This window comes from Linepithema humile, chromosome 8 (assembly GCF_040581485.1).
Source record: "Linepithema humile isolate Giens D197 chromosome 8, Lhum_UNIL_v1.0, whole genome shotgun sequence".
NCBI classification, from domain to species: domain Eukaryota; kingdom Metazoa; phylum Arthropoda; class Insecta; order Hymenoptera; family Formicidae; genus Linepithema; species Linepithema humile.
Genome location: NC_090135.1, coordinates 5,803,628 through 5,831,323, shown reverse-complemented (window position 1 = coordinate 5,831,323; position 27,696 = coordinate 5,803,628). Strand labels below are relative to the sequence as shown.

Sequence of the window (27,696 nt, the reverse complement as noted above, 5' to 3'; positions counted from 1 at the left end):
GCAGGTATGGGGCATCAAAACAAACGACGTCACACAGTCGCCTTTAGTCCGTGAAGGGACGGAGCGTATTTATGGTGGGGCCGCGTCTATATGAGGTATTCCGGACTCTCTGGCAGGTATGGGAAATGTAAACAAACATCGCCAAGATGTCGGGCGGGGGATGATAGAACTACGGCCAAGAGATCTGTGAGCGGGCAAGTATAGGAGAACAAAAGAACGACGTCACGGAGTCAAACGGTGGATTCTAGTCTGCTAGACCGATATTCGACGAGATAGAGTGACGACTAAGGGAGTGCAAACGGTATAGAGCGCGCGCCGGGCACGTATAGCGAACAAAAGAACGACGTCGCAGCGACGAATGATCAGATGCCTTTTAGTCTGATATTCGGCATGTTGGTTAAGGGTGCAGCGATATCGCGTGAACGGAGTGAGCGTCAGCCACCCGTTTTCGCGGATTGAGCGCGCTGTATGGATTGAGGATGGCGAGTGCAGGAACATGCAAAAAGAGGAAGAAAACAAACACGAGAAATGGAATACAAAATCGTTTATTTAAAATTTTTCTTAAGAATACATAATTGTACTGACAAAATAAAGTTTATACATTTTATGATTTTTAATAGAATCAAATTTAATTATAAATTATAAAAGTATACATTAATGTATGAATTACAATTTTTGTTGAAATCTAATTATATGTACAATTTGATCGAAGTAAAGAGCGATTAATTCTAAAAATACAATTTCAAATTGATCGTCGAGAAATGTTAAATCTTTTAGTTGCGTACGTACATTAGTTTGTATTTCGTGACAATTAGATTTGAACGCGAGTTTTATAATATCGTTTTCGATATAGCTCACAATAGGTAGTCTTATTTGTATTTTATTAATAAGATATTTAGCGCAATCATTGGCACTAGTGGTGATTATATTCAGTCGATTCACAAATTAGCGTTTACACATTCGAGTATATTTTCTAGTCCCAGAAAACTAGCTCTCTGCATTGCTATAGCGAGCGAATAAGTCCGGCGTTTCTTCGGCGCATGAATTTTTTCTTTAGTCGTGGTATTTTCCAAAGGTTGAACTTTTTGTCCGTTTTCTCGATATGTCAATAACAAAGCTCTTGCTCCATAAGCAGTGGTGAAATTTATAATTATCTTGTTGATAATAATCGAGTTTACCGTAATACTATTTCCATTTAAGTAATCCGACATTTGCTTCATATTTTCTTGAAATTTTTGCCATTCCGCCATGTTGAAGCAAATACCATCGGCTCTCTTGGATGAAAATTTAACGAAAGGTTGAAAATCAAACTCGTCGCCGTTGATTGAAGTTTGCAGCCCAACATGAATTTTCTTCGTATAGGAAAAATTCAACCCATATGTTGTAGATAACATGCAATTCTGCACAATTTTTTCGGAGATGTCGCATCTTGCTTCGGAAGTGTCGCTGCACTTTGTCGGCTTTTCGGATTCCACAATTTCCCGGCGTTTATCCATGACACTGATTTTTATACGCAGACGCGAAACAAAAATACGAAAACTGAAACTTGTTCGCTGTTGAACTTGTAGGTTCGAATGCTAGAAGACGAATGAGAAAAATGTTACAATCTTCTACGTAACAGAAAATGGTGGGGGAAATTTGAACACATATAAACTTTTAAGCACTATGATTGGTCGCAAAGGCGACGCATTAACAAATATTACTTTTCCGAATTCCCACGAAAATTCAACTAGATAAAGAAAGTTTCGATTTTCGTGTCGCAACATGTTACGGAATAAATTTTCGTGTCGCAACATGTTACGGAATAAATTTTCATGATCTTACAACGGAAAAATTTTTGCTACCCTATTGTGGTTTTTATTACGCGATTGATATATAGTAGATTATTCTTATTCAATCAATAGAATTTCTACCCGTCGCGTAGTATTTTTTAACAAGTTTATCGTCGGAATTTTTACTACGTGTTCAATACTATAGGATTATTCTTACCCTGAATCAATCAACTTGATATTTTATTTTTTCCGAAGCACCTTGCTCTCCTATCTTGAAGTATTGTTCGTTGAATAATAGGATTATCGTGAAAAGTACGACGAAATGACCGAAACGTTGTACGATGAAAGGACCTGGACCATTGTCCAGTTTCAAAGGAAGTGTAATAAAAATATTTGAAAAGGATGCTTTTTTCCTAAATTTTCTCAAGGTGGGGAGAAAACTGGGTATAAAACGGGAAGACGCTGAAAAATCGCACAGTTTCACATTTTCTCGCGCATTCGGGATCATAGCGATCTGTATTTCCGTCTTCGTGTGATTTCACTGCGTATCGAAGCCACGTTGAATTAAAAATGTCTAGTTTGCGGGAAATTATCGAATCGTGTTTGCGATTGACTCGTAGTTTAAACGGGCTCTGCATCGATAATTATTTATCGTCGTTATCCGACAACGACGATAATAATTATGTTGTATTCGCAAAGTTTGCGGATGCGTGCCCTAGCGCGGTGTTCGCGGTTTTATTCCGTTTGGGGCATTTCTCGATTTACCTCCAGCTTTTGATTATTGCCAGCGAAATAATCGAGATGAGGCGTGTGTTTAACGACAACGAAGAAGAGGATGCGGGAGGCTATATCGCCGGCCTGCTGAATTACTATCGTGGTGCGGTAAAAAATGGTAAGTTTCTGTTTTTTATTATGAATATTTAAAACAAAATTAAAAAAAATTAAAATTATTATTTTTTAGGAACGCTACAATGTCACGAGCCAAAAAAAATTATGGCGGTGGAGGGTGTGGCGCGTGGCGTACGTCAAAATTATGTCAAAGAGCGAGCTACTCAACGCCGCGGGATAAGACGGCGAGCCGATACCTCGCCTGAGGCTGGACCTTTGTGTAAGTAATAGACCTTTGTAAAAGTAATTTATATGAAATAAAATAACAGCATTGATTTAATATTAGGAAATTTTTAAAAAAATTTAATGTTTTAGCTCGCGCGCGAATTATTCTTACGCCGGAGCTTGTCGATCTTGTGAGCAACGAATCGACGAGTCAGCCGGCTCCTCGCGAAGTGAGCTCGTTCGATGAGGAGGAAATATTCAGTCCTTTGTACAGTAAGTGATAAGAAAAGTTATCTTAGCAGAAGCATAAAATAACTAAAAAATTTGAAAAATTAATAACGTCAATTTTTAGATAACGACCGTCCACAGAAAGTAATATTACCCATGGCTGACGAAGACGACGAAGAGGAAGAGCAGGAGGAAGAGGAAGAGGAAGAGCAGGAAGACGAAGAAGAAGAAGAAGAAGAGCAGGAGGAGGAAGAGCAGGAAGAGGAATTACAGGCCGAGGAGAGGAATTATGAAGGAGGGGATGAACAAAGCCACGAGCAAGACGGATGGGGAATGGCTGACAGAGGTAAGAAAGATTGCAAATTTTTACAGTTGCTTTTATGCTCGAATTTTATTTTTTAAACATTAAAATTTTCACAGGATACAGACCCCCTGTGATTTCTTACTCTCCCGATTATAATTATCAAACAAGGGTGTAAAATAAAAAAGAAGAAAATTTAGAGGTGAGCTGATTTAACACTACAAATTTTTCGATTTTTATTGCAAATAAAATTCGAGCATGAAGATATAAAATATATTTTATCAAATTTTCTAATTAATTCGCTAATTTTTTAATTTTGACTTTTGCAGTTCAAACAGGTGGTGGTAGAGAAGAAGAGCCGGAGGAAACTCGGTCGGGTGTGGAATCGACTGGCGAAACCGACGACTTCGAAACAGCGCCGCAGGAAGAGGAAAGAACGGAGGAGAAAACGAGGCGAGCGGAGGATATCGATGCAGCATCGGCGGCGGAAAGGCGTCGGAATAATAATCAGGTCGGCGATAATTTTAATTATATAGAATTAGTATCGGAAAACACGCGTAGGTTTAGAAATTTCGGGATAGAGGGTAGAGAGGCTAGATTCCGTATACTTCCGTTTCCCGAGGGAGGAGGGGAGGTTTACACACGATTGGAAAACGCGTTTCGCGAAATTCACTCTTACACGATATTTTCATGCGTACCGGGAGATTATGTTGGATTGTCTTTCGACTCTCCGGCTCTTTCTCACGGCCCCGCTGGAATATCGTTCCGTCCGGCGAACGATTTGACTCCCGAGAACATTTGGAATCTCGTGAGTTTATTAGCTCAAAGTTCAGGGGGGTTAAACGTACCGCAAGAGTTTAATATCCGCGTTTTTCGTATCACTCCTCCCGCGGGATGTGGATATAACGCTCTAGATATTGTTGGTAAACGTTCGATTTTAACAATAAACAACAGCGATAATCTGTGTTTTCCTCGCGCGCTCGTGACGGCACAGATTAATAACGAGCGTGGAAATGTGCGTACAGGCGAGTTGCATGCGAGATGGAACGCGGTGAGAACACGAAATTCGTCGTCGCAACGCGAACTTGCCGGCGAGTTGACGAAAAAAGTCGGTATCGCGATTCCGGAAGTCGGCTGCGGAATTAGGGAAATCGAACATTTCCAACAATATTTAGCCGCGGAAAATGTCGCGATAATAGTTTACAATTCCGACACTTTTGGTCGCGGGGGTAAACCGTTATTCGACGGAACAGCGGTGCTAGCCTCTCTACATCGAGAACCTATATCTCGATTAAATATTTTATTTGTCGCCGAATCGCGTCATTATAGCGTGATTTTAAATTTAAGAGCCGCTGTTGGAAGTAGAGGGTATTGCATTCCGTGCAACGTAGCTTATCGCAGTGACGCGAAAGGGCATCGATGCTCTAATAAATGCCCGCGTTGTAACATGGTTCCAACTTGCGAGAGATTCGAACATGAGCGAATACGCTGCACGGAATGTAATCGCGAATTTTTTAATCGCGCATGCCTCGAGCGTCATTGCGCGCAAAAATCGTACGACGAGCATTCGCTTCAAAGCGTTTGCAGCGTTATACGATTTTGCAGCGAGTGCGGTCGTGTAATCGAACGAAAGAAACAGCACGAATGCGGCGCGGCTTTCTGTTTCACGTGTCGTTCTCACCAACCGCTAAATCATTATTGCTGCATGATGCCGATCAATCGAGCTTTGAGTAGCATCGCGGGTCGCTCTTCGGAAGAGCATTTCAAAGATCAAAATGAGGATGAACACGTGTCGAAAACAGAAAACCGCTCCGCATTCGTGTTTTACGATTTCGAAACACGACAGGATGAAACGCTTCGAGGTACCGCTAATGTAAAAATTCACGTGCCTATTCTCTGCGTCGCGCAGCAGATTTGCGAATCGTGCGCGGAAATAGAAGATATGTCGGTGCGGTGTCTTTGGTGCGGTATCCGCGAATTTACATTTCGTCACGATCCCGTTAAAGAATTTGTAAATTTCGCGACGCGTCCGACGATATATTTTAAAAAAATAATTTGTATTGCTCATAACGCAAAATCGTTCGACGCGCAATTTATCCTCCGATATTTAGTAGAAAGCGGTATTTCGACAGAACCTCGTGTAATTTTGAGCGGTACTAAAATCATAGTACTAACGGTAGGAAATACCAAATTTATCGACAGTGTTAATTATATGCCGATGCGGTTATCCAAATTACCAAAAGCTTTCGGGCTGGCGAATACTTTGGATAAAGGCGTCTTTCCGCATTTATTTAACACACTCAATAATCAATTCTATGTAGGACCGTTGCCGGGCGTCGAGTATTACTCTCCGGAAACTATGAATACGAAAGAACGCGAACAGTTTTTAGCATGGCACGACAAGTAACCCGGGCGAATTATATTTTTGATTTTCAACTCGAGATATCGCGCTATTGTCGCAACGACGTGGATATTCTTAGACGAGCGTGCATGGCTTTTAGGAAAATTTTCCTGAGGCGCGGAAAAGTGTGCCCATTCGAGGAATGTACAACAATCGCTTCCACGTGTATGAGGGTTTTTAGAAAAAACTTTCTGCGTGAAAGCGAGATTGGTATAATTCCATCGGATGGGTACAGACACGTGAATACGCAATCGCGCAAAGCACTGCGTTGGTTGGTGTGGATGGAGCGAGAGCTCGGTCATCCCATTATTCACGCAGGGCGTACCCGCGAATATCGCGTACTTGACGGCACACTCGTCGACGGATATTACGAATCGTTAGAAAACGGCGTAACACGACATCACGTGTTTCAATTTCACGGATGCTTTTGGCACGGTTGCCCGTCGTGCTTTAGAATCAACCGCGACAGTAACCTCTCCGTAAACAGCGAACGTAGGAATACGATTGATTTGCGTTATGAGCATACCGTCGCAACGACATATCGTCTTCGAAAATGCGGATACACGGTGACGGAAAAATGGGAGTGCGATTTCGATCGTGCGATGGTTGTAAATAGCGTAATGCGGGAATATTTACAGCACCATCAAATGGTTGAAAACGAACCGCTCAATCCGCGCGATGCGTTTTACGGCGGGCGTACGGGGAATGTTGCGACTCGATATGAAATTACGGGTACAGAGAAGATACGATACATCGATGTATGTTCTCTGTATCCGTATGTTTTAAAAACGGGTACTTTTCCGATCGGACATCCCACGGTGTATGTCGGGGAGGAATGTTCGGTACTAATCGGAGAAGGCCCGAATTATAATTTCGACTCCGTCGAAGGCCTCGTACGTTGCAAAGTACTCGCACCGCGCGATCTCTTTCACCCCGTGTTACCGTATCGCGTACGCGGAAAATTGTTATTCGCGTTGTGCCGCAGTTGCTGCAAAACATTTTCACGCGAAAATTGTACACACGTGCCTTCCGAACGTGAATTTACGGGTACATGGGTATCGTGCGAATATCGCAAAGCGCTTGAAAAAGGTTATTTCGTGTCGGAGGTTAGCGAGATTTGGCAGTACAACGCAACACGCTACGATCACGGTACGCGGCAGGGTGGATTATTCGCCGAATATATTAATACATTTTTAAAATTAAAACAAGAAGCCAGCGGGTGGCCGAGTGAATGTACCGATGACGAGGCTAAAGAACGATATCTTCGCGATTACGAGGAAACCGAAGGTATTGTTCTCGAAAGTAACAATATCGCGAAAAATTCGGGATTACGTTCGGTCGCGAAGTTGTTTAAATTCTTCTTTCGGAAGAGGCCGACGTTCCCTTGCCTCTTACCAACGTCGTTTTAGCGGCGTACACGACGGCGCTAGCGCGATTAGTGTTGTATAAATATTTAGAACGCTTAGATCGACGCGTTTTATATTATGATACCGATTCTTGCATTTATGTAAGCAGCGGTGATCCTTCCGAATACGAGCCGCGTACGGGTAATTTTTTGGGCGATATGACGAATGAACTCGAAAGCTATGGGTCCGGTAGTTACATCGAGGCGTTTGTATCCGGTGGCCCGAAATTTTATGCTTACGTTGTTCGCACACCGAAAGGACTCACGCACGAAGTTTGCAAAGTAAAGGGTATAACCCTAAACTTTGCAAACTCATGCTTAGTTAATTTTAATAGTATAAGAGAATTAATATTGCAAAAAGAGCGAGAGGGACGAGAAGAGGAAAGTGAAGAAGGAAAGTCACATAGAACATCGATAAATCTACGTTTCAGAGCAATTCGGCGTACGGCTTTTCACGAGTTAATAACTCGCGACGAAGTGAAAGCTTGTACTCCTGTGCTATTGAAACGTAGATTTCTCAGTAGTCGTTGTTCCGTTCCTTACGGTTACGCGATTCACTAATTTTTTACGGAATTGTTCTTTCGCTCTTTCGCTGTCGACGATTAGCGCGTGTTTTCCGACTTTATGTAAATAGCTTTAAGTAGATTTATAAATTTTTGTAAAAAGTATAAATAAAAAATTTTTTTATTTAATTTAAGAAAATATTGTTAGTTTTAAAATGTAAAATGTATAATTGTATAGAAACTATGTAAAAACTATGAAAAATTTAAGAAATAAAAACAAATATTTTTATTATTCTCAAATCATGTACTTTTGTTCGTAAAAATAAATGTTTTCTCGCATAATTTTTCTTAAAGATTTTTCTTCCTCCTAATACTTTCCCGTATAAAACCCTCATTTTTGTCCGAGAAAAAAAAGCGTTTCATCGCGCGAAGTAGCGTTTCCACTCTTGGACGCTGGCGCAAGCAATTTCGGTGATTGCGCTTGTTCAGCGTCTCCGCGGACCGAATCAGTTTGTTCGAGTCCGCGAGTTGTACGCTAGCGCAATGCTGCCAGAAACGAGCGGCGGCATCACACTAATACAACCGAGAACCGATGACGTCACCCTATCCGTGTGAGCTCGACCCGGTCGACCAATGGAAGAGAACGCCGTCTCCCTTCCACCGAGCCGACGCAACAGACGATAAATGCTAAGAAGTAAGTGTTTCTAAGGCATGTTGCTGGAATATGAAAAATCCCGTGTTCGAGATTTGCTTCTCGCAACTTTCTTTTCTTTTTTCCGCATTTGTTTCTAACAGTGTAAATTATCAAATAATCTTTTTTTTGCTTAAAAAATAATAGTTTATATTTATTAATAATATTCGCATATGTTAAAACTAACAATTTTTGAAATAATTCAGATTTGCTATTGTCAATAGAAAAATGAAGTTATTTTGCAATATTGCAACAAAGTGTAAATTTAACATATACTATGTTCTTGCCATTCGCCTTATTCGTTTAGCCATGCTTGCTTTGGCATTTATGTCTATCGACTCGAAAGATTTTACATACCTGTAAAACTTTTAATTATTTCCCAACTTACAATTAGTCACTCGCGTCCTGATATTTTTTCTCCCGTTCAATAATTTTCTATTCGTACATTCGGAGAATCCGAATAGTGAGATCAATAATGTACTTAATTTTCGTACACTCTAGTATCTCAATCTGAGATCGGTGTACATTTTAACGTGTCAAATGTAGACGAATTATTTCTATATAAAAGATAATTAAAATTTTCACACCAACAATCTATGATATATGCTCCATATGCCATATTATATTTTATTCCATTTTTAATCATTTATTTTAAACTACTGCATATTAGCAAAAGTTACTGTACTATGGAGATGAGTGGAGGAGACGGTAACATATATTATAAATGCAGTCAGATTTATTGTACTCTTGTTAAAATATTGTAAAAATAATGTATTATTAGTAATTATAATAGTATTTATTAGTAATTATAATAGTATTATTAATAGTGGTCTTTCGCATCACCTTCGAGGTTCCACTAATGGCGCGTTAGGTTTTTTTAGTGGACCTTCGCCAGGAGCCCTATTATACCACATTTCATTAATCTTTCCATATATTTCTTTTATACATATGTGATGTCATTTGCAGACATGTTAGTAATATTTTATTTATCTATAAATATGTGACGGGATAGAGAGTTAGCACGAGATAATTGATTTTATTTGAAATTTTATTTTATATATATGTAAAATGAATCTTAATATAAAATTATCACAATATGACTAGTCAATATATATTTATTATAATGTTATCACATAAATTAGATTAAAAAACATATTATTAATAATAATAATAAATCAATAAAAAAAATATAAAATAAAAATATAAATAAAAACTTAAAAAATAATAAAAATATCGTCAAAAATAATAAAAATATAAATAAAAAAAATATAAGTATATTGTATAAGTAATATAAGTTAAAAAATAAAAATATAAATAAAAAATAGAAAAGATATTAAAAAATAAAAATATAAGTATATTGTATAAGTAAATAAGTTAAAAAATAATAAAAATATAAATAAAAAATACAAAAAAAATATTAAAAAATAAAAGTTTGTTAAAAAAAATAAAATTAATATTAATATGAAATTAATATATAAAAATATTTTTATATTTATCTAATATCTTTTTAATTTATATAATATTTTTTTATTATGATATGGCCTCTTCCGCCCTGGCCACCTCTCGGTCCCCACCCACCTCTGCCACCCCATCCACCTCTGCCGCTCCATCCACCTCTGCCTCCCCATTCACCTCTGCCTCCCCATCCACCTCTGCCTCCCCATTCACTTCTTCCACCTCGCTGGTGATACCAGCGAGCGCGAGACTTTCCGCCTCCTCTCCTTTTTTCTAAAAAATAAGCACATTTACAGATAAGTACTATATTAAATAAAACAATCATGCATATAAATTAATCATTTAGTTACAAAAAATAAAAAAAAATAATAATGTACCTCTTGTTTGTTCCTCCGGCTGCTGCTGCTCTTGGATATTTTCTGTGTTTGTATTTTGCTGCTGCTGCGTTGTTGCACCACTACTTATTAACAAATGCAGCTGCTGCTGCATTTGTACCAATTTTTCTTGTTGATGCAACATTTGTTGCATCAACTGTTGTACAGCAGCATCTTTCTCCTCCAGCGTCATACTTTCCACTCTTTGTGTCATGTCCTCTGCAAAAATTAATATATATTTATTAAATTAGTAATACATTTATGAGTTAAAAAAAAATAAAAACTGTTATATATGTATAAGAGAGGAGAAAGAAACTAAAGATTAAACATTTTGCTAACAAAATAAATAACATGAAAAACGGTAGAAGAATTATGAGCTACAGCTAAATAATATGTGTTAACCTTTCTTATATTTACAAAATTGTCTTTAAGAATATAAACAGTTGACTATTCGACCATTCTCAATATACATAAAATTAAAAGAATCAGCAATTTTAATATTCAAAATACATAAAATTAAAAATTTTAATCTTTAAGCAAGATTTAATGTAAATTTTTTTAAAAAGCTATGCTACTTGAGAAACTTGCAACATAGAAACAATAGATTGAGATTAGCGATTATTGGAGTAACGTTATATTATAATAAAGATTCTCTACGTAGAATAGAGAAAATATTAGGAATAAGAATAAATATTAAATATTAGGAAAATCAAATTGGAATTATTTTATTTGAAATAAGATAACGAAATGTATTAATTATTCCTAATTCTTAACACATAATTCTAGTCATAATCAATCTAGTCATCACTCTTATGCCGTTTTTCATATTATTTAATTAAAAATTTTATTTTTAATTAATAAATAATAATAATTTATATCTCTTATGATGATTTTAATAATAATTTAATTTTCTACTTACCATCCATATTTCGCAATATTCTTCAAATCGACTTTTCCGTCAAGTGTATTAACTGATAAGGAACCGAAGGAACTAGTCTGATCTCTGTTTGTACGCGACTTATAAACACAATTGAGGACGCGGATCAACGAAATCGCTCTGCGCTCGAAATCGTGTAAAAATATCGTCTAAACGTCTCGAAGCATGAAAATTTTGAAAGTCGCAAAATTAATTTTTCTTAAACATAGGCTTGTAGAGAATGACGAGACGAAACTTTTTTCTATTTGTAGTTTTTTTGTTCGATGCTTATTTTTAATAATAAAAATAAAAAACTGAAAAATTTTTATTCCCAAATTCAATAAGATTTTAAGATATAAATCGTCGTAATTTTGCCAAATTTTGTTGAAATTGTTTAAAATTTGGTATACGCATGCAGTATAGTCTAGTGATGCCTACAAAACAATAAAGAGCTGAAAATCGCCTATTGTTTAATAATAATTAATTGCAAATTGAGGCCAATTGGTAACCACGTTTCTTTAGTTTCGCCGACAAAAAGTATCGAGGGAACTTGAAATTTGAAACAACTTCCAGTGAGACATTTGTTCCTCACTATTGAAGGAAGATTTCTGAAAATTTTCAGATCGATTCATTGCAAATTTGCGGAAATATGCATTTTATAAGAAAACATGCGACGCCGTCGATGATAGGTCCGTGAGCGCTGAGCACCATCAGGCAGCATACTCGCCGTTCGGCTTTCAGCGGCATCGCATGTTTTCTTATAAAATGCATATTTCCGCAAATTTGCAATGAATCGATCTGAAAATTTTCAGAAATCTTCCTTCAATAGTGAGGAACAAATGTCTCACTGGAAGTTGTTTCAAATTTCAAGTTCCCTCGATACTTTTTGTCGGCGAAACTAAAGAAACGTGGTTACCAATTGGCCTCAATTTGCAATTAATTATTATTAAACAATAGGCGATTTTCAGCTCTTTATTGTTTTGTAGGCATCACTAGACTATACTGCATGCGTATACCAAATTTTAAACAATTTCAACAAAATTTGGCAAAATTACGACGATTTATATCTTAAAATCTTATTGAATTTGGGAATAAAAATTTTTCAGTTTTTTATTTTTATTATTAAAAATAAGCATCGAACAAAAAAACTGCAAATAGAAAAAAGTTTCGTCTCGTCATTCTCTACAAGCCTATGTTTAAGAAAAATTAATTTTGCGACTTTCAAAATTTTCATGCTTCGAGACGTTTAGACGATATTTTTACACGATTTCGAGCGCAGAGCGATTTCGTTGATCCGCGTCCGCAATTTTACACACACAAGAACAGAATCACGTATGTATATACGGCAAAGCCCCCCCTTCCAAGCGGCTTTTTATATGTATGAAGTTATTGCACTTACTCTTCATTCCAAGATGTCTTCTAAGAAAAACTTTTCTCAGTCAGTTGTTGCGTTTTCGTGGAAGCGCGTGGAAGCTATCAAGAGACACGGTAGTGTCTCGCGCCATAAGTGATAACGTTATAACGCGTTTATTTGTTACAAATAGTGAGAATACAACTTAATTTAATTAATTAAGATTGTTGCCGACTATAATAGCACTTCAATAGACTATAATAGCAAGTCAATTTTTATACGTGCCTTGTAAAAACTTCGAGTTCAAGAAGGTAAAGCAATTGCAAGCATTTCACATATTTTATATGTAAGTACTTATATACATATATATTTTCTTTTTTTATTTTTATTCCTTCTGTTCTGTAATTTTTTGTTAATATTTTTTATTTTATATGGAAATGTGTGAACAGTTAAGAAAAAAATCAAAGCGAAGCTTTCTAGACGCTTGGCTTAGTGATGATAGATTTAAATCTTGGATACGCAAAGTATCTAATAATGATAGTCTTTTTCATTGTATCATGTGCAATAAAGATTTCTCGTGCAATACTAACTTATTAAAACATGCAAATTCTGCGTGTCATAAAAATAATATTAAAAAGAATACATCATTGAATGATACAGTATTAAATGATAACGATGTAAATTCCAACATAACAAATTCAAGAAAATACCAACAATTTCGACAACAATGGTTAGATATTGAAGAATTTCGGCCATAGCTACGCGAAGTGCCACATGACGTAAATTCATTCTATTGCTCATTTTGTAAAAAAACTATGGTTGCCCGAGTCGAAATTTAGCGTCTCTTTTAATGCTCATACAGCCTATATGAACCTATTTTTACGGAATTAGAACCTAGAACTCCTCTTTTAAAACTTGATCTCCTATAATTTGACGTTGAAATACTACTTTAAACCTATAGAGCCTCACAAAATAGATTGTATTACTGCGAGAACTCCTCCATTAAACCTCGAACTTTTATCTAGTATATATATATACTAGATAAATTCGACCTATAAAAGTTATTATAATGTTTAATCATAAAGGAAAATATTTGATTCGTTGCATTTCCAACTTTCATTAATACTGATACCTTTCCGTTTCCTTCTTCAAAATAGTGATATGATATCTGAAAAAAATTCAACGCAAAAAAATTTTTTTAAATTAATTTTTTTATTAAATGTTAACTATTTTAGATGTACTCGTTAAAATTCAAATAAAAATAAAAAACTATACGAGCAATATGCATAATGTGGTTGTATTTTGATTATTGCTTTATTAAGTGATACAATATTATCAAACGTTTCAGTCTTAATTTGGACCTTTTTCTGTATAAGTATTTCTGTCTGAACTTGTTTTAACGCATGTTAACTATACTTAATAATATACTCTTAACTATATGTATTACATATACTTAATAAATAATATTTAATTCAATAACTATTATGTAATGTTTTTAATATTTTATTTTATATTTAATATCTTAATTTAATATTTTTAATATAATCACAAAGGTATATGGATTTTCAGTACTAGTTTTATGATATTATCAAGAAATTCTAATGATTGCAAAAATCTTCACAATAATAAAAAAAATTACTAACTATATAATTTTAATTGATGATAATTTTAATAGCATACAATTTTTAAAAATATCAGAAATCAATACTCAATAGTTGAATTTTGATATTATATTTTGATATTATCAAGAAATTTCTAATAATTACAAATTTTCAAAAGATAATAAAATTCAACTAAATGGTATTGATTGATGATATTTTTAAATTGTATGCTACTAAAAATTATCGTTAATCAAAATTATAGTTAGTATTTTTTTTTATTGTAAACATTTGCAATCATTAGAATTTCTTGATAATATCATAAAAGTAGTGCTGGCAAAAAGGAATCTATATATTTTCAGGGTCTAAAGCGGGTCAACGGAGGGTTTTAACTAAACCCTACTTTGAAGCTTTAGCAGGAAAAAAGGAAATTTCGGACATATTGTAGCGCCAAAGTAGGTGCTATTATATACATACGATACAATGCATAACATCTACTTTGACTCTCTTATGCCTACCTCAAAATAAAAGATTAAGGTTCAATATAGGTGCTAAATTTCGACTCGGGTAAACATTCCATTCTTAAATATTATTGCTCTGTCGTGCGATAATGCATCCGTTATGATAGGAAAAAAGTCATCATTTAAAACAAAGCTAGTTGAGGTGTGCAAAAATTTATTAACATTTTCATGTCCGTGTCATTCTGCTGCATTGGCTGCGCATTCTGCATGTGCTAAATTACCGGAATATTGCGAAGAATTTCTAAAAAAAATTGCAAGTTATATTAACGGTAGTCCTAAGCGTTCGGCTATTTTTCTAGAATTTACAGAATGTTTTCAAAGAACAAACCGCAAAATTTTAAGATTGGCTGATACACGGTGGCTTTCTTATCATACGTGTATTGAAAGACTTCTTGAGTTATGGGATACTATCAAACATTTTTTAACTAAAAGAGTCGTTGATGAAAAATCAAAATCTGGAGAAGATTTATTAAAAATAATGCAATACTTAGATGTAAAAGTATATTTCTTATTTTTAGAACATATTTTAGATTCTTTTAATTTATTTAATGCCTTTTTTCAAGCACTAGAAACGAGGATTCATTTATTACACCGAAAATCAGTAGAGTTTCTAACCACAGTTTGTAAACACTTTCTAAAACCTGAGTTTTTAAAAAACGTATGCAATAATATTCAATTTTCTGACAAAAATAATCAAAAATCTTTAAATGAAATAAATTTAGGATTAGAATGCGAAGAATACCTCGACGAACTGACAAAGAACGGATACTTAGACATAGTTGCGAATGTTCGAGAAAATTGTTTGCAATTTTATGTGACAGCTGCCGAGGAAATTAGTAAAAGATTACCAATTAATGACAAATTTTTGTCAAAATTGAAAGTTTTTGAATCAGACGTTGTTTTATTTGATTTTGACAGAGAAACATCATTCAATGACGTTTCTTTTATCGTTCAAACTCTCGGTGGTTTTGACGAAAATGGTTTAAAAAAAGAATGGTTTATTGTACATCTCAATTTTACAGAAACAGAAAAAACAAATCTTAAAAAATTAAGTTTTGATGACATGTGGAAACAAATTTTATAAAGTAAAAGCTCCAGAGATCTTGTGAAATATCCAAATCTTAAATCCCTTATAAATTCTATTAGATCACTTCCAAATTCTAATGCCGATCCAGAAAGAATATTTTCAATTTTATCAGACATAAAAACGAAAAAACGAAATAGCCTTTCATCCGTCTCTGTAAATGCCATTTGCGTTTTAAAATCAGCTTTGAACGCAAGAAAAGAATCTATTTTAGAGATCGAGATTAATGAAAAACATTTGTCTCTCATGTCATCGAACAAATTATATTCTACATGTCCTAAAAAACATAAAAGTTGTCTTAATCTACATGCTGCAGACGTTGATGATATAGCTGGTCCCTCAACATCTAATGATACGCAATAATAATGTTACAAATAAATAGTATTTTTTATATAACACAAAAAAGTAACTGCTAATTTTATTACAGAGGTGTAATAAGTTATTTGTCTGCAAATGACATCACTTGTAAATGACAAGCGTAAAAAGAGTATTTTGTCTGCAAATGACACCACACTTGTAAATGACAAGAGTAAAAAGAGTATCTTGTCTGCAAATGACACTACACTTGTAAATGACAAGAGTAAAAAGAGTATCTTGTCTGCAAATGACACCACACTTGTAAATGACAAGAGTAAAAAGAGTATCTTGTCTGCAAATGACACCGCACTTGTAAATGACAAGTGTAAAAAAAGTATTTTGTCTGCAAATGACATCACATATGTATAAAAGAAATATATAGAAAGATTAATGAAATGTGGTATAATAGGGCTCCTGGCGAAGGTCCACTAAAAAAACCTAACGCGCCGTTAGTGGAACCTCGAAGGTGGTGCGGAAGACCACTATTAATAATACTATTATAATTACTAATAAATACTATTATAATTACTAATAATACATTATTTTTACAATATTTTAACAAGAGTACAATAAATCTGACTGCATTTATAATATATGTTACCGTCTCCTCCACTCATCTCCATAGTACAGTAACTTTTGCTAATATGCAGTAGTTTAAAATAAATGATTAAAAATGGAATAAAATATAATATGGCATATGGAGCATATATCATAGATTGTTGGTGTGAAAATTTTAATTATCTTTTATATAGAAATAATTCGTCTACATTTGACACGTTAAAATGTACACCGATCTCAGATTGAGATACTAGAGTGTACGAAAATTAAGTACATTATTGATCTCACTATTCGGATTCTCCGAATGTACGAATAGAAAATTATTGAACGGGAGAAAAAATATCAGGACGCGAGTGACTAATTGTAAGTTGGGAAATAATTAAAAGTTTTACAGGTATGTAAAATCTTTCGAGTCGATAGACATAAATGCAAAGCAAGCATGGCTAAACGAATAAGGCGAATGGCAAGAACATAGTATATGTTAAATTTACACTTTGTTGCAATATTGCAAAATAACTTCATTTTTCTATTGACAATAGCAAATCTGAATTATTTCAAAAATTGTTAGTTTTAACATATGCGAATATTATTAATAAATATAAACTATTATTTTTTAAGCAAAAAAAAGATTATTTGATAATTTACACTGTTAGAAACAAATGCGGAAAAAAGAAAAGAAAGTTGCGAGAAGCAAATCTCGAACACGGGATTTTTCATATTCCAGCCACATGCCTTAGAAACACTTACTTCTTAACATTTATCGTCTGTTGCGTCGGCTCGGTGGAAGGGAGACGGCGTTCTCTTCCATTGGTCGACCGGGTCGAGCTCACACGGATAGGGTGACGTCATCGGTTCTCGGTTGTATTAGTGTGATGCCGCCGCTCGTTTCTGGCAGCATTGCGCTAGCGCGAGCAAGCGGTCGCCGCCGCCGCCGCCGTCAGTGAGCAGTAAGCTTATCGCGTCATAGTGTTCCGCTGATTTTTTTTGTTTATGAAGGCGCGAGCAAACGGCGAAGGGTTCATTTCGCAAGATGGACATACGCTGGAAACATCCTTGGACGTCTATCGTCAGCGGTCCCACTGGATGCGGCAAAACGGTCTTTGTAAAAACTTTTCTCAAATATCTATCCGAAATGGCCGATGTTTCTTTCCAAAGAGTTTTTTTTTATTACGCCGAATGGCAGAATGCTTATCGACAACTTCAATACGTGTTTGAGAAAAAAGAAAGGAACGCTGCGGGAATAAAGAAAAATGCAATCGAGTTTCGCGAGGGGTTGCCACAAGCGCATGATTATTCCCACGATCTTCTCACACCAAAGCTGGTGATAATCGACGATCTTATGAGAGAATCATCCTCGTGCGACGTCATCGTGGATCTTTTTACAAAGGGTAGTCACCATAAGAATCTCAGCGTTATACTTATCACACAAAATCTATTTCATTAGGGGCGCTGTCAGCGCGACATATCGCTTAATACCAATTACATCGTCGTCTTCAAGAACCCACGCGATCGCGCTCAAATTCGCCATCTCGCGCGACAGGTGTACCCCGATGACCCAAAGTTTCTAGAAGAAGCATACTTTGACGCAACCTCGCGCCCCCACGGATATTTATTACTCGATCTGAAATAATCGACTCCGGACAAATATCGATTTCGGACAAGCATCTTTCCTGACGATGCGTTGCGTTACGTCTACGTACCGCGCAAATCGTTCTCCAGCGTATAAAATGTATGCACCATTGCTCGCGAGACGACAGTTGCGAGAGACTTTCTCACGATGAAAGAAGCGGCGTCGGACGGTGCAACGAAAACCGCTAGACGTTCGATCGGAAAGAGAAACGTTTGTCTTCTAGAGGCGCTGTGCCATCTGAACAAAAATCAACGCAGCTCTTTCCTGCGAACCGCGGACGAAAAATTTATTTGCTGTATTTGCGAATGCGTTTTCAACGCGCTCAATGGTAACGTTGCGCTCGAACGGCGCGAAAAAATCGTCTGAGCAAATACAAAACGACGCTACGTCGTATCGCGGCAAAGCGTGGAAATTGGAAGAATAAAAGAAAGCTATTGGTACAACGAGGTGGATTCTTATTCTATATTATCATTCCTCTATTAGAGGCCTTATTTTCGCGAATCATAGACAAGGTGACGGCTTAAAATACAAGAGAGAAAATAATATCGAGTGTTATGGAAAGAGCGAAAAAAATGGTTTTAATTTCTACGGAAAATCTCGAGAGAATGCAGCGTCAATTGCATCAACCGACTACCGACTACGGCGCACCGCTCGTGGAAAACACACCGGACGAAAGCGCTAATAATAATAATAATTATAATTCCGTACGAACACCCGGAACCGCTCTATCCAGACTCGATGCGGAGATGAGTCGAATTCTTAATTCGCCCTATCCGAATGACGAAGCCGAGAGATGGAAGATGTATAAAGAGGTTCTTTGGCGATATCTTCACTTTGTACGAGTAGCACACGGACGACGAAATCAAGACGCGCGTAACGCCGAGGAAGAAGAAGAGGAAGAAGGCGCGATGGACACTCATGAAGAAGTACCGCCGAGCGATCTCTCATTCGCTCCGGGCTCTAGTCGTACGAGAAGCCTCCCGAAAGAACACGACGCGAGTCTCGGGGTAATGAAAAGCGTCGAAAGAATAGTGGAAAGCGTACCGAAATCTTACCGTGCCGAAGCTCGCTTACTGACGAAACGCTTGCTCGATAAAGCATCGTCGACTAGAATTAACTGGGATGAGTACGAAGTCGTGACCATAGACGGTAACGTCGTAAAAGATTCAAATATCTCAGACCTGATAAACGAGGCGATGCGCGATAGAAAAACCGTGAAAGCCGCGGGAAGAGTTCAGTTCGCGCGATTACTTCACGACTTGAACATTCCCTCCGCACTAGTGAGAAATAACAAATTATTAACAGCCGGTTCTTTGCAAAATATCGCGAAACTTACCGGTCCTGCGGCGAGTTCCACTCCTCAGAGAAACACGGATTCTCCACCAGCAAGACGCCTGTTAGAATGGAGTAAATTGGAATGACGGCTCTTGAAAAATTGTACTACGATCCCGCGCATTATGCTGACTATTCGGCTGTCGATAATCTGTTTCGCGCGGCGAATTTACCCCGTAACAATGTCGAGCGATGGCTCGAAGCACAAGACGCCTACACACTGCATCGTCCATTGCGACGGAAATTTCCGCGAATGCATTACAACGTAACGAATATCGACGATCTGTGGGAGGCAGATTTAATCAAACTCCGAAATCTCAAAAGTTACAACGAGGGATATTCGTATTTACTCGTGATTATCGATGTACTTAGTAAATACGTCTGGGTAGAACCATTGCGCGACAAAACGAGTAATTCCGTAATGAGAGCTTTTCAGAACGTGCTCTCGAGAAGTAACGGTCGCGCGCCCTATGTATACCTACAAACGGACAAGGGTAAAGAATTTGTCGGGCGATCGCTACAAAAGTTTTTGGAAGAAAATGACATTCGTTTTCGCGTAGCCCGCAATCCGGATGTCAAAGCTGCCATCGTCGAGCGCTTCAACAGAACGTTGAAAGAACGAATGTGGTGTTATTTTACGCATAAAAATACACAACGCTACATCGATGTTTTGCAGAATATCGTAAACGCCTATAATCACACCCGTCATTCGAGCACCAGAATGCAACCGTATGCTGTTACGAGAGAAAATGCGCGTATCGCGCGTGAAAATATAACGCGCCGATGGAGGAGCAACGGCGAAGCGAACGAAAAACGCCGAAAGGCTAAATACCACGTCGGTGATCACGTTCGTATCAGTAGAGCAAAAGTCGTCTTCGAGAAAGGATACGAGGCGCGGTGGAGTGAGGAGATATTTCGAATTCATCGCATACTCGATTGGCGAAAACCACGTGTGTACGAGCTGAGCGATTTAGCGGGAGAAGTCATAGACAGCATTTTTTACGAACAAGAATTGGCTCGGGTTGAGAAAAACTTGCAGGAGGAGGAGTTTATCGTCGACCGTGTGATAAGAAACCGGGGTCACGGTAATAATAAGCAGGTGCTGGTTAGCTGGCGTGGTTATCCCAGTAAGTTTGATTCTTGGATCCCCGCTTCGAGTTTAACCCCGCTTGTTCAAAATGAGGACGGATCAATTTCTCTTGATTCTTCCCAGCAATAGCAGCATGCGTTATTTTCCGCACAATGCAACCACTTCCTTCACCACAGAATTACCTCAACCTATACATTTACACGGCGAATGGGAAGTCGCGCTTAACAAGATCCAATTTCCCACTACTTTTTTACACATAAACCACGTTGAAAATGTCATTAGATTCGTCGATATTGAAAATGGACACGAGACAAGGAAAAACGGGGCGCCGTTAACGTCGACGGAAGGCGTAATTCCGAATGGTATTTATAAAAATATCGAGGAACTTATCTCCGCTATTAATTCGGCTTGCAAAGATGCGAATTCGCATATTAATTTGAAACTAGAAGACGCTAGGCGGTGGTAAAATCTTGTTCGACATTACATGCGATGAAAATAAATGCAATCTGATTCATCATATGAACGTTTCCGATAATCTTCTACGAATACTCGGCTGCGGCGGGGCCATACCAACGCCTAGCAATCGCCTAGAAATCGCATATTATACCACGCTTACTGCGACTAAACCTAATTCCAAAGATATTTTTACAGCGCCTTTTATTAAACTCGGGTTTAAAACGGAACAAGGAGTGCGCGCTGGAAGTTTCTATACCGTCGAACCGCACGGATTGCTGCGCGGTATTCCCGATAAACTCTTTGTTTATTGTGATATTTGCGAACCTTATATAACCGGCGATGTGCAAACTCCACTTCTTCGAATAGTACCGGTCAAGCTGCAACATTACGGACATTATTACGCGTACGGCGCGAATCAAGTGAAACATTTCTCCGTCCCGCATTATATCCCATTACAACAAACGTATTTCCGCAGGATTGAAATAGATATAAAAGATCAATTCGGAAAAAGAATACCATTTCAATTGGGAACGCTAACGGTGACGTTGCACTTTAGACGTTTCCAGTAAGAAAAAATCAGTCGGAAAAGCCGCTTGCTATGGCTAGACCGGAGGACCACGAATATTACGATAGCGGAGGTAGGAGCGGAGGAATCACGAGGGTTTTCGTCGGAGCACCCTATCAACGAGGACACGGAATCGGTAGTTTTCTCGGAGGATTATTCAGGAGGGTGCTTCCTTATCTGAGTAAAGGTGTACGAGCGGTTGGTAAAGAAGCTTTACGAGCCGGCGTTAACGTGATGGAGGATGTCGAAAATAATACGCCGTTCAAGGAAGCGGTCAAATCTCATCTCAAGGAATCGAGCGGAAATCTCAAAAGAAAAGCCAAAGAAAAAATAACTAGCTTGATGAAAGGAACAGGTTATAAAGTATCCGCGAAAACAGCTGCGCTTCAGTTTCCTTTCTTCAGTCACGTAAGACGCAACGCTGTTTCTAAGCGCCGTCGTCGTCCTCATCGTCAGACGAACACAAAGAAATCGTCGAAGAATAGCAACGCGCGAAGAAAAATCACGAACAAAAAAAGAGCAACGAAGAAAATACGCACGGCAGGTAGAAAGACCAACAACAAAAAAAAGCCATCCACAGGGCGCTGTCGTCAAGTCAAGAAACGCAATGTAGCCGACATATTCTCTTAATCGACGTGTGAATTAGGAATTTACGAAGTATGTCCTTTCTTCATACACATTCAAACGAGTGCTTAAAGAGTGAACTCGATCCCTTTTTTTTACCGCCTACACAAACCAGCATCGAGAGATCGCAATGGATTTATTACAAACCCGTAACGTCGCTCGCGGACGACGCGCCTATAGAATTCGTCATACCCGGCCATGGGGAAGATTATCTAGATCTCACACACACCATGTTGAGTCTTCGCGTACGCGTAGAATCTTCCCCCCTAGCAGGAGGCGGTACCGCCGCTGGCACCCTCAAGTTCAAAGTAGGCCCTGTAAATCATTTACTGCATTCCATGTTCAACCAAATCGACATATACTTCAATCAAAAACTCGTGTCAACCCCAAACAACGCTTACGCGTATCGGGCTTACATCGAGGCGTTATTAAATTATTCTTCACCCGCAAAAAACTCCCATCTGACCTCCTGCCTGTGGGACGCGGATACTCCGGGCTTAATGGACGCTCTCCTAGAGTCATAAACCACGAATCAGGCTCTCGTGAGACGCTCGCGTTACATTCGAGACGGACAGGCGCTAGATCTCATAGGTCATCTTCACTGCGACGTTTTCAATCAGGATAAATTCTTAATCAACGGGGTGGAAGTTAGAATGAGGCTCGTTCGCTCGAAAGATTCGTTTTGCCTTATGGAATCTAATTCGGTGTCAAAAATACGCCTTCTAGACGCTAGTCTGCTCGTTAGAAGAGCAAAGATAAGCCCTGGTGTGTTACTCTCGCACGCGAGAATGTTGAGTAAAACCACCGCCAAATATCCTCTCACAAAAGTCGAGGTTAAAACATTTACGATTCACGCCGGACTCGTAGGAGAATCGATAGATAATGTAATACTCGGACAACTGCCGAAACGCGTAATAGTCGGTTTTGTCGATAACAGAGCGTTTAATGGCGATAGAAAATTGAATCCGTTTAATTTCAGAAACTACGGTATAAATTTCTTTTCTCTGTATGCCGATGGTATGCAAATTCCCAGTAGGCCGTTACAACCGAACTTTTCGAAAGACGAAAAGCTTTACGTCGAAGCCTACCACACGCTCTTCTCGGCATTCACGGCATTCACTTCTTGAACGAGGGAAATTCTATAAGTAGAGAGGATTATGCCCAGGGCTACATTCTTTTCGCTTTTGATCTTACCCCCGACTTGTCCGTTCATTGCGCCGGACATTGGAATCTCGCGAAACATGGTAGTTTGCGATTAGAAGTGAAATTTGATAAGGCGCTTACCACGACCGTTAATTGTATCGTTTATGCAGAGTTCGATAATATTCTAGAAATAGACTCCTCTCGACAAGTTATCGTCGATTTTGGCGGTTAGGTTTTTATAACGTTAAACCCCCCACCTCTACTACTACTACCACTACTACGTACATTTTTCCCTAACGTCTGTTTTCTCAAATGACGTGTAAAGCAGCGGAAAAAGATTCAGTTTTGTTCGAGACACGAACGGCGTCGCTTCGTTTGAAAAGAAAGAGCGAGTATTTGGACATAACCATGGATATAGTCATCGATATACAGGGTTTCCGCGATGCCGACGAGAAGTTTATTCCGAAAGAAGTGGCTGTTGTCGCGCTTAACTCCGCAATCATCGGACACTGGATTATGACGCCTCCCTATCCCTTTGACGATTTACCTGAAAAATCGAGACGAGAAAACAACTGGCTTTCGCAAAATTATCACGGAATCGAGTGGTTCGATGGCGAAACCGATCTTAAATGTTTCGTAATACAACTGCGAGAAATAACACGTCGAGTGCGCTACATCTATAGCAGGGGGCAAGAAAAGGCCCGCTATCTGAGGCGTCTACTTTCCAGAAACGTATATAATCTAGAAAAAATTTCTCCGGCGTTTAAAAATTTATCGGAAGACAAAGAGAGCGGACATTGGTGCTCTCACCACGGTTTTCGATTTTGCTCTACAGACAAATTTCTTTGCACGTTACGCAACGCCGGCAAATTGAAACGTTGGATAGGCGCTCAAAACATCAGCAGTGAGTGTAGCATCGTTTCGAGCTGCGATGATCTTTCTCATAAAAATTGGAGCATAAGCGAAAAAGCTGACAGCGGCGTTTTTATGAAAAAGAATAAAAATCTCGATATAATTCGCAATATCGAAACGTGGCGTAACGCTACGGAAAAAAGAAGAAGAAGAAGAAGAAGAAGAAGAAGAAGAAGAAGAAGAAGAAGAAGAAGAAGAAGAAGACAAGAATCAATCACGTAATTATATTGCAAAAGATATACCGTGTGTAAAGAAAGAAGAATATCTTACCGATAGCAACGCTCAACAAACCATCTCCGCACAATCATTCGAGAACGTCTACTCTACGCAAAAGGAGATAAACCTCTGCGACTCTACTATACAAATAATTCCTTGCGCACGAGCACCGTCTTGTTACGCGACAAATGAATTCACTGCAAATCTTACATGCGTTGCGTCGTCTCAATGTCAGATATGCAGGAGTCTATCCTGCCGACAGACTACCGAGGGTGTGGACGAGATCGACAGCCATTGTCGCTAATACAGACGAGCATGATCGCCCCAGAAGACCCTGGGTCGCCTTTTACATCGACGAACACGGTACCGGCACATATTCCGATAGTTACGGAATCCCGCCACACTCGGATCAACGATTTCATCTGCGACTTCGACGAAATTCCACCACGTATCAATGGAACACCGTGCAGCTACAAAGATTTTTTTCATGCGGCCAATATTGTTGCGCGTTTCTTTACTATTTGTCTCTTGGTTACAACCTTGAGCAATTTCTTCGTCTTTTCACCGATGATTATAACCAAAACGACAGACTGATAGTATGCTTATATCGCAAAATTTTTCATTGTAAAAAAAATGAGCAAACGAAACTACGTACAAGTACTTGTTGTAATATTCAACGATGTATTTTTAAAAATTTTAAATAAAACATTTTATTTCATATATTTAACATTTCTCGATGCATGCTTTGAAATAATATTTTTAGAACGTATTCAGTAAGTCAAATAAAATATTTTTATATTTTGACTGTAATGTTCAATTATGTATTCTTAAGAAAAATTCCAAATAAACGATTTTGTATTCCATTTCTCGTGTTTGTTTTCTTCCACTTTTCGTATGTTCATGCACTCCCCAATCCATACAGCGCGCTCAATCTGCGAAAACGGGTGGCTCACCCTGTTCACGCGATATCGCTGCCCCCTTAACCAGCATGCCTAATATCAGACTAAAAAGCGTCCGATCATTCGTCGCTGCGTTCTTTTGTTCGCTATACCGGCGCACGCTCTATACCGTTTGCACAGGAGCCCCCCTCAGTCGTCACTCTATCTCGTCGAATATCGGTCTAGCAGAATCCAGCGTTTGACTCCGTGACGTCGTTCTTTTGTTCTCCCATACTTGCCCGCTCACAGGTCTCTTGGCCGTAGTTCTATCATCCCCCGCTCGACACCTTGGCGATGTTTGTTTACATTTCTCATACCTGCCAGAGAGTCCGGGGTACCAAATATAGACGCGGCTCCACCATAAATACGTCCCTTCCCTTCACGGACTAGAGGCGACTGTGTGACGTCGTTTGTTTTGATGCCCCATACCTGCCAGAGAGTCCGGGGTACCTCATATAGACGCGGCTCCACCATAAATACGACCCCTTCGCGCCTATATAAAGTTAGTCCCCCATTTTTCGATTTTGAATATTTTTTTAGTTGTTCCAGGTTGTTCTACGTTTGTTCTATATTGTTCCAAAGTTATGAGCAAAAAAATCGAAAAACATGACGGGAAAAGCAAAAAAACGATTTATTTTTGTGGCCACCCATTTTTTTTTAAATTCAAATTTTTTTGCTGTTCTGGATTGTTCTAATTGTTCTAAACATTGTTCTAAAATATTAATCCTCCTAAAAAAGAATTTAAAAAGATATAGCAAAAAATAGCATTAAGCGTCCAAATAGTATTTTTACATTTATCGCTATTATTATATTATGTTTTGACACCAAATTACATATTTAAGCTAAAAACGAATAGAACAACCCAGAACAACTCTCAGTTTTACCAGAACAAACATATAAAAAGCACTTTACTCTTGAAGGTAGAGAATTATTTTGTTTTTTTCAACCGATAATGTTACATCAGCGACACTAAAATCTAGAACAATGAGAAATAGACACAGAACAATCCGGAACAACTCTCAGTTTTGTCAGAACAAACGTTTAAAGAGCACTTTACTCTTGAAGGTAGAGAATTATTTTGTCTTTTTCGACCGATAATGTTACATCAGCGACACTAAAACCTAGAACAATGAGAAATAGACACAGAACAATCTGGAACAGGTTTGAACCCGGTTTGAATTTTCTCAATTCGGAAAAAAATAAAAAATTTACGTCATCCCGCGCCTGCCATAAATATGACCCTACGACTTATTTCATTAGATCTATAGGTAGCCCAGCAGACTAGGACCAGGATTAGAAATCCAGCGATCCAGGTTCGAACCCCGTTTGGATTTTCTCAATTCGGAAAAATAAAAATTTCCGTCATCTTGTCAACATCCGCCATCTTGTTTACCCGTAGCCGCCATCTTTTTTCCCATCCCGTCAGAGAGGAGTGGAAGAATGTTTTGGCGCCAGACCCACTGCGGGGGGCCTAGACGGGGTAGGTGGTGGGGGTTTGTTGTGACGCCCCATACCTGCCAACATACTACTCGATTCTTAACCCTCCAATCCGAAAGCCGTGAATCGGGGGCAAGCACCTTTATAGACCACCCATCATTCCATCGTACGGTCTAAAGACTACGCCCATCCAGATCTTAAGACACTGAGATGCACCCCACCTATACTAATTAACACCAACCGGGTTATGCCACCTCAAAAACCTACCCCTATCGTATATGGACCCGAAACGACGCTATTCCTTATTCGTTAGGGCCCCTTCCTTCCTACCCCACTTCAAGTAACCTAATCATCTAAACTCAATCCTATTAGCTAAAAATGACGCCATCCTCCCCCACATTAAAAATCTTTTCGCAAGACTAATTCCTATTCGATCCTATTCGTCTCAAAAACCTAAGATTTTCCAAAAGGATCCACCCCAAGGAAAGGGTATAAAAACCTGTGTTCTGGTGGCTCCACTCACAATTATACACAATTACACACGATTCTTCAAGCAGTTTTTGCGCAGTTTTATTAAGTTTAGCTCAGTTTCTTGAAACAGTTTTTCGAGTAGTTCGGGGGCGCGAATTAAAAAAATAAAATTAGTTGATACTTTGTCGCGACCAAGTGGTGCATCTCGAATAAAAGGTCCATCGCCCTGACGACACCATCCCGCAGCAGGGTACCCACACGTTTACAAAAAGGGTCCAACGCCTATACAACACCATCCCTCAACGGGCGCCCGC

General features: G+C 38.3%; 4 protein-coding genes across 4 annotated transcripts; 3 read left to right on the top strand and 1 right to left on the bottom strand.

The window, feature by feature from the left end:
* Nucleotides 1-1,280: 1,280 nt before the first annotated feature.
* Nucleotides 1,281-9,072, top strand: LOC137001403 (uncharacterized). The gene is made up of 5 exons (XM_067360177.1): nucleotides 1,281-2,664; nucleotides 2,734-2,880; nucleotides 2,976-3,098; nucleotides 3,178-3,399; nucleotides 3,684-9,072. Exons 1-5 carry the CDS (start codon nucleotides 2,343-2,345, stop codon nucleotides 5,759-5,761), a joined length of 2,892 nt encoding a protein of 963 aa, XP_067216278.1. The 5' UTR covers nucleotides 1,281-2,342; the 3' UTR covers nucleotides 5,762-9,072.
* LOC137001739 (uncharacterized) lies at nucleotides 5,845-8,278 on the top strand. Its single transcript, XM_067360861.1, has 3 exons — nucleotides 5,845-7,042; nucleotides 7,126-7,442; nucleotides 8,153-8,278. Exons 1-3 carry the CDS (start codon nucleotides 5,845-5,847, stop codon nucleotides 8,276-8,278), a joined length of 1,641 nt encoding a protein of 546 aa, XP_067216962.1.
* An 812-nt stretch (nucleotides 9,073-9,884) lies between the features above and the next one.
* Nucleotides 9,885-11,109, bottom strand: LOC105671132 (uncharacterized). The gene is made up of 3 exons (XM_067360860.1): nucleotides 11,103-11,109; nucleotides 10,187-10,402; nucleotides 9,885-10,075 (listed from the first exon to the last, which is right to left on the bottom strand). Exons 1-3 carry the CDS (start codon nucleotides 11,107-11,109, stop codon nucleotides 9,885-9,887), a joined length of 414 nt encoding a protein of 137 aa, XP_067216961.1.
* Nucleotides 11,110-19,615: 8,506 nt separating this feature from the next.
* On the top strand, nucleotides 19,616-20,749 carry LOC137001738 (uncharacterized). The gene has a single exon (XM_067360859.1). It carries the CDS (start codon nucleotides 19,616-19,618, stop codon nucleotides 20,747-20,749), a length of 1,134 nt encoding a protein of 377 aa, XP_067216960.1.
* The last annotated feature ends 6,947 nt before the right edge of the window (nucleotides 20,750-27,696 follow it).